The 12,780-nt window shown below is 51.1% G+C and overlaps 1 protein-coding gene across 1 annotated transcript in view; it reads right to left on the bottom strand.

Annotated features, from left to right (window-relative positions):
• Positions 1 to 12,780, bottom strand: part of VWF (von Willebrand factor) — a 134,268-nt gene that overhangs the window by 73,039 nt on the left and 48,449 nt on the right. Inside the window, exons 14-17 of the mRNA XM_035028418.1 lie at positions 11,377 to 11,572; positions 10,489 to 10,704; positions 6,541 to 6,781; positions 388 to 482 (exon numbers count right to left, since the gene is read on the bottom strand). Coding sequence (XP_034884309.1) covers positions 388 to 482; positions 6,541 to 6,781; positions 10,489 to 10,704; positions 11,377 to 11,572 — 748 coding nt within the window. The remainder of the gene's footprint in view (positions 1 to 387; positions 483 to 6,540; positions 6,782 to 10,488; positions 10,705 to 11,376; positions 11,573 to 12,780) is intronic.

The raw sequence follows: 12,780 nt of genomic DNA, 5'->3' as shown, positions 1-12,780 counted from the left end.
GATAGATAGATAGATAGATAGATAGATAGATAGATAGATAGATAGATATCCTTGTCAGAATGTCCCTGGGTAAAAAGAAGCCAAGGAAGGAGGGTGGTCTTCACTACAATCAAGGCGACCAATTTACAGCTGCTCACTAGGTTAAGGTCACCGTGGGCAAAACGGAAGTCCCACTGAGTCCATCTTGCAGATAACTGAATCTTTTCCCCTAAAATCCTCCTTGCCTCAAAAATTTGGATATACACATGCAAAGGCACATCAAGGCCTGATAGTCACACAAAACAACATTGTATCAGTCCCCACACGCACCCGAACGCATGCGCACATGGACATGGGCCAGAGCAGCTCAGCGGGGAGGTGGGGAGCCCTTCCGGGGGCAGTACTCACTGCGGTGAGACAGGGGACTGCTGAGCATGGTGTTGGGCAGCAGGTTGCCTGGGGCTCCGCTCGTGGTGCAGTGCATGAAGCCATCCTCACAGTAACTGCAGAGGGGAAGGTCAGAGGCCAGCTTTGCAAGAGCAGCGACCCTGGAACCCTGGCCGTCTCCTTCTCCTCACCTCCCGCTCACCCTCTGCCCCCTCCAACTTGGGCAGTCTCATAACGCGTCGGAAATGCAGCCTGCTGAGGCTCCCAGTGGCCTCCATGTTACCAAACCTAATGGAATGTCTTCAGTTCTTTCCTTACTTGATCCCTTTCCACATGATTCATCACTGTGACTATTCTGTTCTTCTAGGAAAAGAAAAAATCTCCTTGTTTTCTCCTACCTTCCTGGTTGCTCCTTCAGTCTCACCCCCCCTGCTGGCTCCTCCCTCAGCTCTCTCTTCTCACCCTGTGCGGTCATCCACACCCTCAGCTTCTATGACAGAGATGACTCGCACATTCACATCAGCAGCTGGGGTCTCCCCTTTGAACCTGAGATCCATACATGCAAGTGCTTACATGATCGCCATCTTGGTGTCTCAAAGACTTCAAACCCAGTATGTCCAAAACTGACCTCATGATCCCCTGCACCAAAACCAGTCCTCCTCCAGGGCTCCGATTCATTGAATGATACCACCATCCATCCAGTGTCACAAACCAGCAAATGAGGGGTCAGCCCTAACACTGCCTTATTCCCACCCCCATGTCTGGCCATCACCCAGCCCTTGGACTTGTCTCCAAAATATCTCCGGCACTCATACCCACTTCCTGAGCCACTGCCACCTCTCACCTGGACAAGGCAAAACATCCTGATGGATGTCCCTGCATCTATGCTTGCTTCTCTCCAAAACACACTTCTCTTGGCAGCCCAAGTATCTTTCCAAAACCTAAAGCTGATTACATCACATCCCTGCTCAGATTTCTTTAGTAGATTCTACTCAGGAAGCCTGAGGATAGAGACCAAATCCCTAAGATGACCTCCCAGGCCCCATGCCCTCAGACCCCTGCTTACCCTTCCTCTAGCCCATGTCAAGCGTTCGTAGACCACGTACTTCTGTTCCTCCCACCCTTGTGCCTTTGCATGTATTGGAGTTATTATTTGGCTAACATCTCTCTCTCCGTCACTGGACTATAAGATCTAAGAGGGTAGAAGCCATGACTGGTCTTGCCCATTATCTCCTCAGCAGCTGGCATAGGCTTTGCATAAAGTATTCAATATATTTTTTATATTATTTTCTTCCTCTCCTCCAATCCCAATCCCCTCCCCTCACATGCACAGCTATTTTTATGATATCTGGTCTCCTAAATGGCCCCCAGTGATCCCCACATCCTGGTGTTCACACTCTGTGTCATCTCCGTTGCACCAAGGTTGGTCGATGTGACCAACAGGACGTGGCAACAGTGACATACCACATGTCGCCTAAGATTAGGGAATGAAAGACTGCAGTTTCTGTCTTGGTGCTCTCTCTTGGATTACTCACTCTGGAGAAACTAGTTCACGAGCCTCCCGGTGGAGAGGTCCACAGGGCAAAAGCTGTGCGAATGAGCTGGGAATGGGCCCTCCAGCGCCAGTCAAGTCTCCAGACGACTCCAGCCTTATGCGCCAACTCGAGCCAAGCCGCCCAACCAAGCTGCTCCCAGAGTCCTGACCCTTAGAAACTGGGTGAGATTATAGTTCATTGCTTTAAGCTGCTACATTTGGAGTTAATTGTTTCATGCAGCAATAAATAAAGAAAACGAATGCAATCTTATTCTGTTCAATGTATATCTGCCTGAGTGTATTCTTATAAAATATGTGTTTATTTTGCATGCATATAGTTTAATTTATGTAAGCAGTATTATCTTATATATCACACTGTTTGGCTGTTTTCTTTAGCACATGTGTTTAAGATTCAACCCTGCCGGGGCACCTGGGTGGCTCCGTTGGTTAAACATCTGACTCTTGATTTCGGCTCAGGTCATGATCTCAGGGTCATGAGATCAAGCTCCGTGTCAGGCTCTGCACTGAGCGTGGAGCCTGCTTAAGATTATCTCTCTTCCTCTGCCCTTCCCCTGCTCTTTCTCTCTCTTAAGAAAAAAAAAAAAAAAAAAAAAAGATTCAATCCTGCTAATACATACCTACTTGCCAGGAGCCTTCCGAGGTTGCACAACCGTCTACAGTGTGCATCCACTACATTTTAAGGACGTACCCTCCCAGGGATGGACAGAGATTATCACCTGCTCCTTGCCACCGCAAACAAAGCTGTGATTAACATCTTCATACACATGCTCTTAAGAGCCCATGTGAGAATTTCTTTAGTATATATGCCCAAGAATGGAACTGTGGGACTATCAAGTGTGGATATCTAATTTGCATAAACTGTGCCAACTGCTCTCCTGGGGGCAACTGACCTTGCACTTGAAAGGAGCAAGGCTCTTTCCAGATTAAAGGAGGCGGGGGGCTGGAGAGGGGAGAGGTAGGCAGGGGTCTAAGTGCATGGGACCTGGAAGGCCATCTTAGGGATTTGGTCTCTATCCTGAGGACTCCTGAAGGGAAGCTATTAAGAATTCCAAGCAGGGGTGTGACATCCTCAGATTTTGGTTTTGGAAAGATACTGGGTTATCTGAAAAGTGTATGTCCCACCAGTAGCAGATCGAGGGCCCCTTTTCCACAGCCCTGCCAACACTTGCCATTATACAGATTTCAAAATTTTCCACTCTAATAGATATGAGGTAACACTAATTGTTTTAATTTGTATTTCTCTGGCTGTAATGATCTTGAACATTTTTAATGTAAATGTTGTTCAATCAATTTTTAATTGAATGAGCAAGAGAATCAGCCCTTCCCTCTCTGGGCACATACAGAAACTGTGCCTTCTGGTTTTTAACTAACACCTGATTTAAAGATATCCTCCCCCAAATGTCACGGTCTGTCTGTCATTTAGATGTGACCCAAAAGCTTACTTTTGGGGCTCAGCGGGGAGCCTGCTTCTCTCTCTCCCTCCCTCCCCGCTCATGCTCTCTCTCTCTCACTCTCTCTCTCAAATAAATAAATCTTTTTTAAAAAGCTTAATTTTATTTTTAGAAAGAAGAAAAGAAAAACCTTGCAGATAAGTTTATAATCAACTCCTGTCCCAGACCTTGGCTTGCAAGAGAGCAAGCCCTCTACTGTGAAGCCTGTTTGATGACCAACCAAATGGCCCGAAGACACTCACTAGCCACAGGTGTTTGCACTCCCTACCACCTGTTGTGGGCATCCCCAGCATGTGCCCTGCGGGGCTCATTCTGCAGTGTATCGTCTAAAGAGTAAAAATAAAGAGCCACAAACAGGCCCTGAATTCCCACTGGCTCCCACTCTCCAGGAAGTCCAGTTTTCTAAATGAAGTGGAGAGACAGGATGGCCACTGGCTTTCAGCCCTGGTGCCTGAAAGAGAGACCGGGAAGAGGAGGTTTCCACATCAAGGAGCGGTCACTGATGTGCAGATCCTGAAGACAGCCTGAAGCCAGGGCTATTCACTCGGCCTGCTGCACCTCATCTCCCACCTTCCTGGTGCCTCCGATGTGGTAAAATGACCAGGGGCACTTGCTGCCCTCCAAGTCACCCCAGCCTCCTACCCTCTGGCTGCTTTCCTCACCACGCTACTGCAACATGGGGGCCACCGTGACCTTCTGTCGCCAAATTCAACAGCCTACTCTCCATGTAACATGAAGAGTTCAAGAGTCCCTGGGTTCTATCACTCGCTAGATGATTTGGGAAAGCGATAATCTCTCTAAGCCTCAAATTCTTTACTAAAAAAGCAATGCTTTCTCCTAACAGCGTTGTTTTAAGGTCCCAGAGAGAAACACCCTAAAAATCATAGCCGGACAACTGCAGTAAAACGACCACTGGGCGAAGGCCCAGCATTCAAACCAACAGATGTTATTACTCCCCTGTGCCCTTCCCCTCCACAATATGGCTCTGCCCTAGTTATGCCTTTCTGCTGGCCTTTTTCCTTTGGCCTCTCTCATGGGGTCCTTGTTCTCCTCCCCTGGCCCTCTGAACATCCCCCCCCCAAGCTCTGAACTCAGTCCCCTTTCCTGCTCCTCGGCCCATGCCCTCCGTGAGCCTTGCTACTCCCATGGCTATATCCCCCTACCGCCACACAAATCTTGTCCAGCCTCACATTCCACCCATACCCATCATTCCAGTGACTCCATTCACTCACCAATATGCCCTCTTGGTAACTTAATCATCTGGGCCAAGACCAAACGCATTATCTTCCCTCTACCAATGAGGAAACCCCTTGCTCTTCTTGTCCTCCCTTCCTGTTCAGAGCCCCGGGGCCATCTTCAGCAAACCTCATCCCCCCAGCACAGGCCCCCAGTCTGTTTACTTCCCAAGGTCTCTGGCGTCTGTCCCCTCACTCCATTTCCACCACTGGTATTGGCCCAGGGCCTTAGCACCTTTTGACCAGACTGTGTCAACTTCTTCCCACAACTGATCTCCCTGCCTTCGTGCCTCACGCAGCTTCCAGAATGCTTTGATGCTTGGAGTCTGCTCTCTGTTCAACACCTCTGAGGTCCTCACTGTCTACTGCTCAAGTCCTCACCCTGCCTTTCAAAGACCCTCAACATCCCTCCAAGCTTCTCTTCCCTTCATGCAACACATGCTCTGACAGAGGACTTACCTTGGGGATGGGTGAGGACTGTCTGTGTGTTTTAGTTCCTGGGCATGGGCCCACCCCACGCCCACTGCTAGAATCCTCCCCAAACCCAAAGCTACCTCTTACCCTGAGTCTTCTCCAATTGGAAGCAAACTGCCCTTTTCTGAATGAGTAGAGATTTTTTTTATGTCTACGAAATGGCCAGTCTACCAAACATAATAGTTCTTTCATCTCAGGAAACATTGATCGTACCTATCTTCTGCCAGAAGTGTGTCAGGTGCTGGGAATCGGGGCCTAAGATATGGTCTCTACTCTTGGGAGGTCACAGTCCAGACGGGAGATAGAATACACTGTGCTGAAATCCAAGTCCAGTGACAACCACTGTTGAACTCTAAGTGTGAACAACACACTTTGGGCACAAGAGGTTGGGAAAGACTGCAAATTTATCTCACTACATGAAGAGGAAAAGCTTCACATCAAATGCAATGTCCAGACCTTGTTTGGACTTTGATTTGAACACACCAATTATATATAAAAAGACATTTTGAGATAGTCAGGGAAAAGTGAACATGTTTGGAATATTAGGTGTTATCAGAAATTACTGTTAATGCTTAGCTTAATAATGATATTACGGTTACATTTGGTTTTTTTTAAGTGCTTATCTGTTAGAAATACAGACTGAAACATTTTCAGATGAAATGATATAATAGCTGAGATTTTCTTTATTCCAGCCAAAAAGGGGAGGTGGGGATACATAAAATAAGATTGGCAAAGTGCTGATCATCGCTGAAGCTGGGGATGGATGCCTTAGGGCTCCTCACACTATTCTCTCTCCTTTTATGACAAATATTCCAGGATCAAGACATTTTAATTGGTCTCCCTAGTAGACTGTCAGCTTCCTTGGGGCCCACACTGTGTCTTGTTCACCTTTGGATCACCAGCCTCTAGGCCAGCACCCAGGGCAGAGCACATGCCAAGGAAGTGTTTGCCCAACAAACGCTGCGTTACCAGTTTCTCCTGTGACCGTGATGGCCCTGCTGGAACTGACTGTGACCGAGGGCCCCGGCAAAGGGCCGCAAGAAGCACATGTGGTGGGAACTATTTCTCAGGGCAGTGCATGAAGCAGGTCGGGATAGCAAAGCTGCCGTGGTCTCTTTTCCTCTGCCTGAGAACACTGCCAGGAGGCTGGAGGGAGGGACACGGAACCTCCATTTACTGTTCTCAAAAGGGGAAACTGAGGCCTAGTGCAGGTAAATGGGAGTTGGCAATGAAGCCGAAGGAGTCTTACCGGCAGCCTGTTCTAGGTCCCCGAGAGGTAAGGAAGTCATTCGAGCTGGGTGAAGTCCCAGCTTTGCTTCTGACTTGCTGTGTGACTCTGGACAAGTCCCTTCCCTTCCTGGGCCTCAGTTTCCCATCCAGGAAGTGAAGGACCTGGAGGACCATTTCCCTTCCGAGCTCTGCCACTCCTGGGGTCCACAGTCCCGCTGCTCACACTTACCACATGGTATGATGGTTCGAGAAGATGTCTTCGGGCTGAAAGATCTCGCCATCATAGTAGCAGGGGCACTGGGCCTTGGGCACACAGTCTCCTCTCTCATCCAGGTACAGCCCTGGGGGGCAGAAGCAGCCTTCCAAGCAGACCTCGTCACAGTCCTCATCCGGGTAAGAAAGGGAGCGGCAGGTCATGTTGCAGGGGGTCCCACACTGCAGGTACACCTGGCCCTGTGGGCAGCTCAGCGCTGGGAGAGAGGGGAGGGGAAGAAGGTCTCAGTGGAAGCATGGAAACATGCAGATGCCAAGGACTGGGGTTCTGGGACTTGGGGTGCCACCCCTTGCAGCTGGGACCTCAATTATATCTATATGGTCACCACCTTCCTTTCCCACTCTGAGCAAAACCACATTTTCAGGCTGGCAAATGTCTCTGATAATAATACGGTTTCCCCCTCTGCTGAACCCGAGGGCTCCAGCCTTAGCAGTCTCTGAATCCTTGAAGCCTGGGACGTATAGAAATCAGGGGGATGTTGATATTTTGAATATTAAAAAGAACTGAGAGCGGCAGGCAAGAGCATTTCTCCCCGGATGCTGATAATTAATTTAGCACCTACCCTGCTCTTCACACAGCTTTTATGCCTTTTACGCCTCTCATTGAGCTAGATCTCATGGCCCCCTTCCTCCAGGGAAGAAAACTCAATGTAAGCTGAGTGACTTGTCAAGATCATGCCTCCCAGGCAGAAGCAGAGGCAGGATTTGAACCCAGTTCTCCCTGACCCAAAAGCTCATGCTCTTCACCATTATGCTCTAAAAGGGAAACTGCCCCTAAGGAGCCATGCTTTGGAAGACAGCCACAAAGAGCAGGGCCGCTCTTGAACCCGCCCCAGCAAAGCAGGCCGCATGCCTCCCCACTGCCCTCACTCTCCCTGGCCTCCCACAGAGAGATAGAATAGCGTCCAAGATCCAAGAGGACGTGGGGCCAAGCAGCAACCCAGGGAAATAGATGGGCTCTGTCTCCCAAATTCCTGGGTCTGAGCCCCAGTTCTGCTATTAGTTACTGCATGACCTTGAGCAGTTTCCTAGCTGGAAGAGACTCATACCCACCTGGCTTGTTGTGAAGGCTGAGTGAGCTAACAAGGTCCGTGGTACATGGTTACTGCTACTTTATCACTACGATGACTGGGGAAACACAGCCCAGGCTCTGCAGGCTCCAGAAGGGAGGGGCATTCCAGAGAAAGGCCTAGGCCTAAGGAGCCCTGGCACTCCTGGGTTCTGGCCAACACGTGTACTCCCGGGAGCACCCCAGTGGTGAAATTCTTTACTGCAGGGTGCGGGAAAATGCCCATTCCCATTGCTCAACTGCTGCGTCCAGGAAATGAGAGCCTCACTCTGAGGACACTCCTCCTGAGACCACTGGAATCCTTCCCTCTCTCTTAGAATCCATTTCTACAGTAGGAACCCACAGGCAGCATGTGTCACAGAAGCTGTAAAAGGAAGACCAGGCTACGGACCCTGGACACGGGGATGGGAGCATCTGGGGAGCCCCTGCAGCCTCCGCTTCCTGCAACCGCTCAGGGTTTGGTGTTTGAGGGTAACTGAGAAGGGAGGGGGCTCTGTCGCCATATTAGACATGGATTTTTCTCTGAACTAGTGGAGAGGCTGGGTCTGTGGATGAATATTTAGAGCATGGTGGGTTAAGATGGTGCGTGTCGGGTCGTAAGAATGCAACTTGCTTTCAATCCATCGAACCTCTGACAATAAGGTCACATTTCGCCCATTAAGGAGCAGTTGGAGCTGAGAGCTTGTTTTCTCTGACAGACTGTCCCCGGAGCTGGCTTAGAGCCCTGTGAAATTTCTCCTTTGGCCTTCCTCCCCAGAAGAAGCAATGCATACCCCAGCTTAACAGATCTTTACTGTGCACCCACTGTGTACCAGGGGCTGTGCTAGGCTCACGGATGCAGAAATGGTCAGACTTGGTCCCTGCCTGCAAGGAGCCCATGCTCTTGTCAAGTTACAAGACAAACAAAAATGTGTGTGCTTCTCCCAGAGCTCCTCCCAGCATCCCACAGAGTAGCTATGTGATCAGTCCTTGCTCCCTGAGCGTCCCCAGTTGGTGTGGGCTCTTCTTAAGGATGAAGTTCGTGGTTTAGGGAGCTCTGTTCATTTTTCAGGAGGAAAATGCCCATCCTCCTTAGGTTCAGGCCTCCAGGGCCCTCTGGCCAACCTTTTCTCTGGTTCACCTCCACATAAGCCCATAGATACAGAAAACTCCTTCCCACCCCCTACCCCCACATTTTATGCCTCCCTAACCACATCTCAGCCTGTTCCTTCCTGTTCTGTTCTCCATGAAGGTGAAGGACGGTGGCTCTTTCGAGATTACAGAATATGTCAGTAAGCCCTCAGCATCTGGGACAACGTCCTAAATTAGGAAATCCTTCAGATGCTGTAGCACACTGGTAATACAGAATTTCTAATGTTGGTGGACAACCAAACCATGATATGGCAGACAACCATATTCACGAACAGCATGCCATTTACTCCTCATTACTCCTCATTACTCTGCCCAATTTCTAAACAGCAAGCCCCAATGAGGAAACTACGGTGTGGAGGGCGAGATGAAGAGTTCAAGGCAGCAGAGCAGGGAAGTCACAAGCCCGTTCCAGGGAGGCCTCAGACTCCGCTCCTCCAGCTGCTGGCCACGACTCTGTGGCGTCCTGAGCCCAGAGGGTCAGGGAGGCACAAGCACATGCCTGCATACACATGGTTCCTTTTGCCCTCACTTCTGCCTCTGCTCCTCTTTTTATGACCTTGCTTAGACTCCAAACGTGAGTTGGCGCTCATTAGGCCCCAACACTTCTAGACATTCTAGAGCCCCCTACCTAAGCTTTTCTTCAAATACATGATATGATAGTAGGACCTTCCATTTCTCATAGCTCCTATTTTCCTGCTTCTGCCAAGACCATGGACATTTTTATCTCCAAGCACATCCACTTCACCCTAAAAATCAGAATATTCGTGACACCTCATCCTCTCAGACTATCCCCCCTCATCTCCACGCATCACTACTACTATCCCACCGTGGAACAGCTCTTTTCTGCCAAGATGGTGCCTTTTTAAAGCCTGGTCAAGTACACCACCTCCAGAAAGCCTTCCTTGGTTGCCCCTGCCTTACTCTAAGTGTCCTTTTATTCAGTGTGATAGTCACCTAGTAGGGAAGCAGTTAAAAATGGAAGAAGGTTCTGGCTCTACACCACTAGCATTGCCTGACCCTGCTGGGCCACCCAGCACGTGTTCCCAGAGCAGCACCACCACCAACAAAGTGAACACAATCTAGCCGCTCAAGGGACCAGACCAGCTCTGGTGGCAGAAATCTAACATGGCAGAGTGAGACTCCAAAGTCAGCTGGGGACAATGATGTCATTCAACTTTACACAACTTGATCAGAGATTTGGGCCAGGAGTCCACTGATGGTTTGCCTGGAGTTATAAGGAAGGATTGGTACGTGCATTCCCCCCGCCCCGCACTGCCTTCATGAGACCCTCTGGGGTGCAGATAATGTCCCCTGGGATCTGTGGACCCACTCTACTCCTCAACCTGGCCATACACGTATTGAACACTAGGTGGCAGCAGCCACAGGAAATTTCTGCTTGGCAAGGACTCCCAGGTTCTGGACCTCGAGGTAGGGGGGATGCAACTCGCGCTCCTAGAACAGGCCACAGTAATCACACTGTCCTGTGGGAGAGCCAGTCCCCACCACCGTGTCTTGCTGGAGATGGAAGGCGAAAGCGGCTGCAAACGAAGAGGTTTACGACCCAGGCTTGCCAAATGCGCTTGGGCCGGGTTCTGAATGCAGTAATGCAGAGACAGTGCTTAGAAAAGGACGAGCCGTGCGCGGGGCACCCGAGGAGGGCTCGGCTGGGCTGTGTGGGGACTGACGGGCAGGGAGGGCACCCACCACAGAAGCCGGGCTCCCGCCACCCGATGTGCACGCCTCTCCGGGCACAGGCGGCGGCGTAGTTGGCCACGGCGCTGCAAAGGCAGTCTCTGCCGTCGGAGCAGGAGCAGACGTCGTAGCGGCAGTTCTGCACGTAGGGCAGAGGGCCCACGGCGCGGTGGCAGGCCTCGAACTTGGAGGACGTCAGCAGGGCGCACGCCTCCTCCGCAAACCTGGCTGTGGCGGGAGAGAGAGCCGCGCACCGCTTGGCCCGGGCCCCGCCCCCGCCGTCGGCGCCCCGCCCCCAGAGGGCCAGGACCCCTCCCGCTCTGAGATCGCCCACCAGCTCCTCGCTGGGCAGCACTCCCTGCAAAACAACCTCCCGTGCCTCAGGAAATCACTGTGATTTTTCTTCTGCAGCCAATAAACTTTCCTAATTACGTTTGGCTTAAATACATAACCAACTGCATTTCCAGAGCACGCCCACTGACAGAGGGAGAAAGAGTTCCAGGATGGGTTGGGTAAGGGGGAAATTCATGTAGGCCTGAAATGTTGCCACAGATAAATCTGCAAATGGCCATCCCAGTGCATTTATCTCCCGATAATTTAATTCTGGGTCTGTGTGGCTGCTGCGCCAACAGACTGAGAAAGTCCAGGGACAGGAAACATGGACCATTCTCTTCTTTCCCAGGGTTCAGCCCACGGCGGGGGGGGGGGGGGGGGGGATGCACCGTCAAGGTACTTGGAAGAATAAATGACCCAGATGCAGATAATCAAATGCTGATGGTAAAAGCAAAGTGCTCCTGTCCCCCCAAAGTGGGTGCACCGTGCCATGGAAGGCACTGGAAGCCGGGCGACCTCTGGGCTCTGCGAGGTCCACCTTGCCCCCACTCCACCGGGCTTGCATACTCAGGCGCGGGTTGAGGCTGCACGGATCGCTGTGCTGCTTCTGCAGGTCTTCACAGTCCCCGTGCAGCTTCCAGGCGTTCCCGAAGTCCTCCACCAGGGGCTCCACCAGGCCCGCGGGCGTGATGAAGTCGTCTCCCCTGTTGCCGTTGAAATTCCCGCACAGGCCGCACGTCTTCCCCGCGTAGACTGGGGACAGCTGCGGGGAGACGCAGACCCCCCTTAGCCACAGCTGCCTGTCGCTAATGAGATGGTTTTCATCAAAAAACGCTCCCCGGGTCAAAAATAAATACGAATTTAATAAACTGCAGCAAAAGCCCGAGGCTGGGGCGGGCGGGGGGGTGGCGCTAAATGCGGTGTAAGCTTAACCACCAGCAACATCCCGGCTCTTAAATCATTAGAGTCAGAGAGCAGTCGTGCCAGAAGGGACTTTAGAGATCATCTAGCCATTTAAAGAGGGGCGCCTGGGTGGCTCAGTCGTTAAGCGTCTGCCTTCAGCTCAGGTCATGATCCCAGGGTCCTGGGATTGAGTCCCACATCAGGTTCCCTGCTCAGAAGGAAGCCTGCTTCCTCTCCCACTCCCCCTGCTTGTGTTCCCTCTCTCGCTATGTCTGTCAAATAAATAAATAAATTCTTAAAAAAAAAAAGATGGAGAGACTGAGTCCCAGAGAGGGTAAGTGACTGGCTTAAGGTCACAGGGCTGGGACCAGTAGCCAGGTGGAGTCCCCGTCCAGCATGCTCTGTTCCATCCACCCATCTGAATTCGACTCATCATTGTCCCCAGCTGACTTTGGAGTCTCTCCCATGACTGGGTGTCACTGGAGAGAAAAGGCCATGAGCCCAGGAGGACTCTAGGGGGTGCGATCAGAGGAGTTCGGGTCAGCAAGGACTCTGGGGCAGTCTCCTGTGGGTGACCAGGACGGTTCTGGAGGCCAAACTCTAGGCCACCAGCAAATGGTTTGTTCTCCAGCCTTCTGAACCCAAAGTGCACACTCATGGACAGCTTGGTGAGTCAAACTTGCCTTTCACACTTTACAACTGGGGGCATCCACTGGTTTCTATTAAGAGGGCCCTGACCCAAAGACAGAGCCGGGGCTGGGACCCCAGAGTCCTGACTCCTGCTCTGCGTGTAACTAACATGGTTGGATGGCCTCCCTGGTTTGAAACCATCATGCGGTAGGACTGGGCCCCATATGATCATCTCTAGGAGCCCCTTCCAGCTTCCAGCTATGACTTCACAGGATGCAGGATGAACAATGTAGTGGAAGGGTCCGGACCCAAATAAAAGGTACCCAAGGAAATACCATTAGAAGAAAGAGAACAGAGGGATGGTTCCTTGTTTGCTTTACAAATTTCAAGTGTTGCCATACTAAACACCCAGGCCTTCCCTGCCCTCCCTATTTAAAA

The sequence above is a fragment of the Mirounga leonina genome, unplaced genomic scaffold, assembly GCF_011800145.1.
Source record: "Mirounga leonina isolate KUSES-001 unplaced genomic scaffold, KU_Mleo_1.0 Mir_201, whole genome shotgun sequence".
NCBI classification, from domain to species: domain Eukaryota; kingdom Metazoa; phylum Chordata; class Mammalia; order Carnivora; family Phocidae; genus Mirounga; species Mirounga leonina.
The sequence above is the reverse complement of the archived record's forward strand: the minus strand, read 5'-3'. Positions and strand labels throughout refer to the sequence as shown.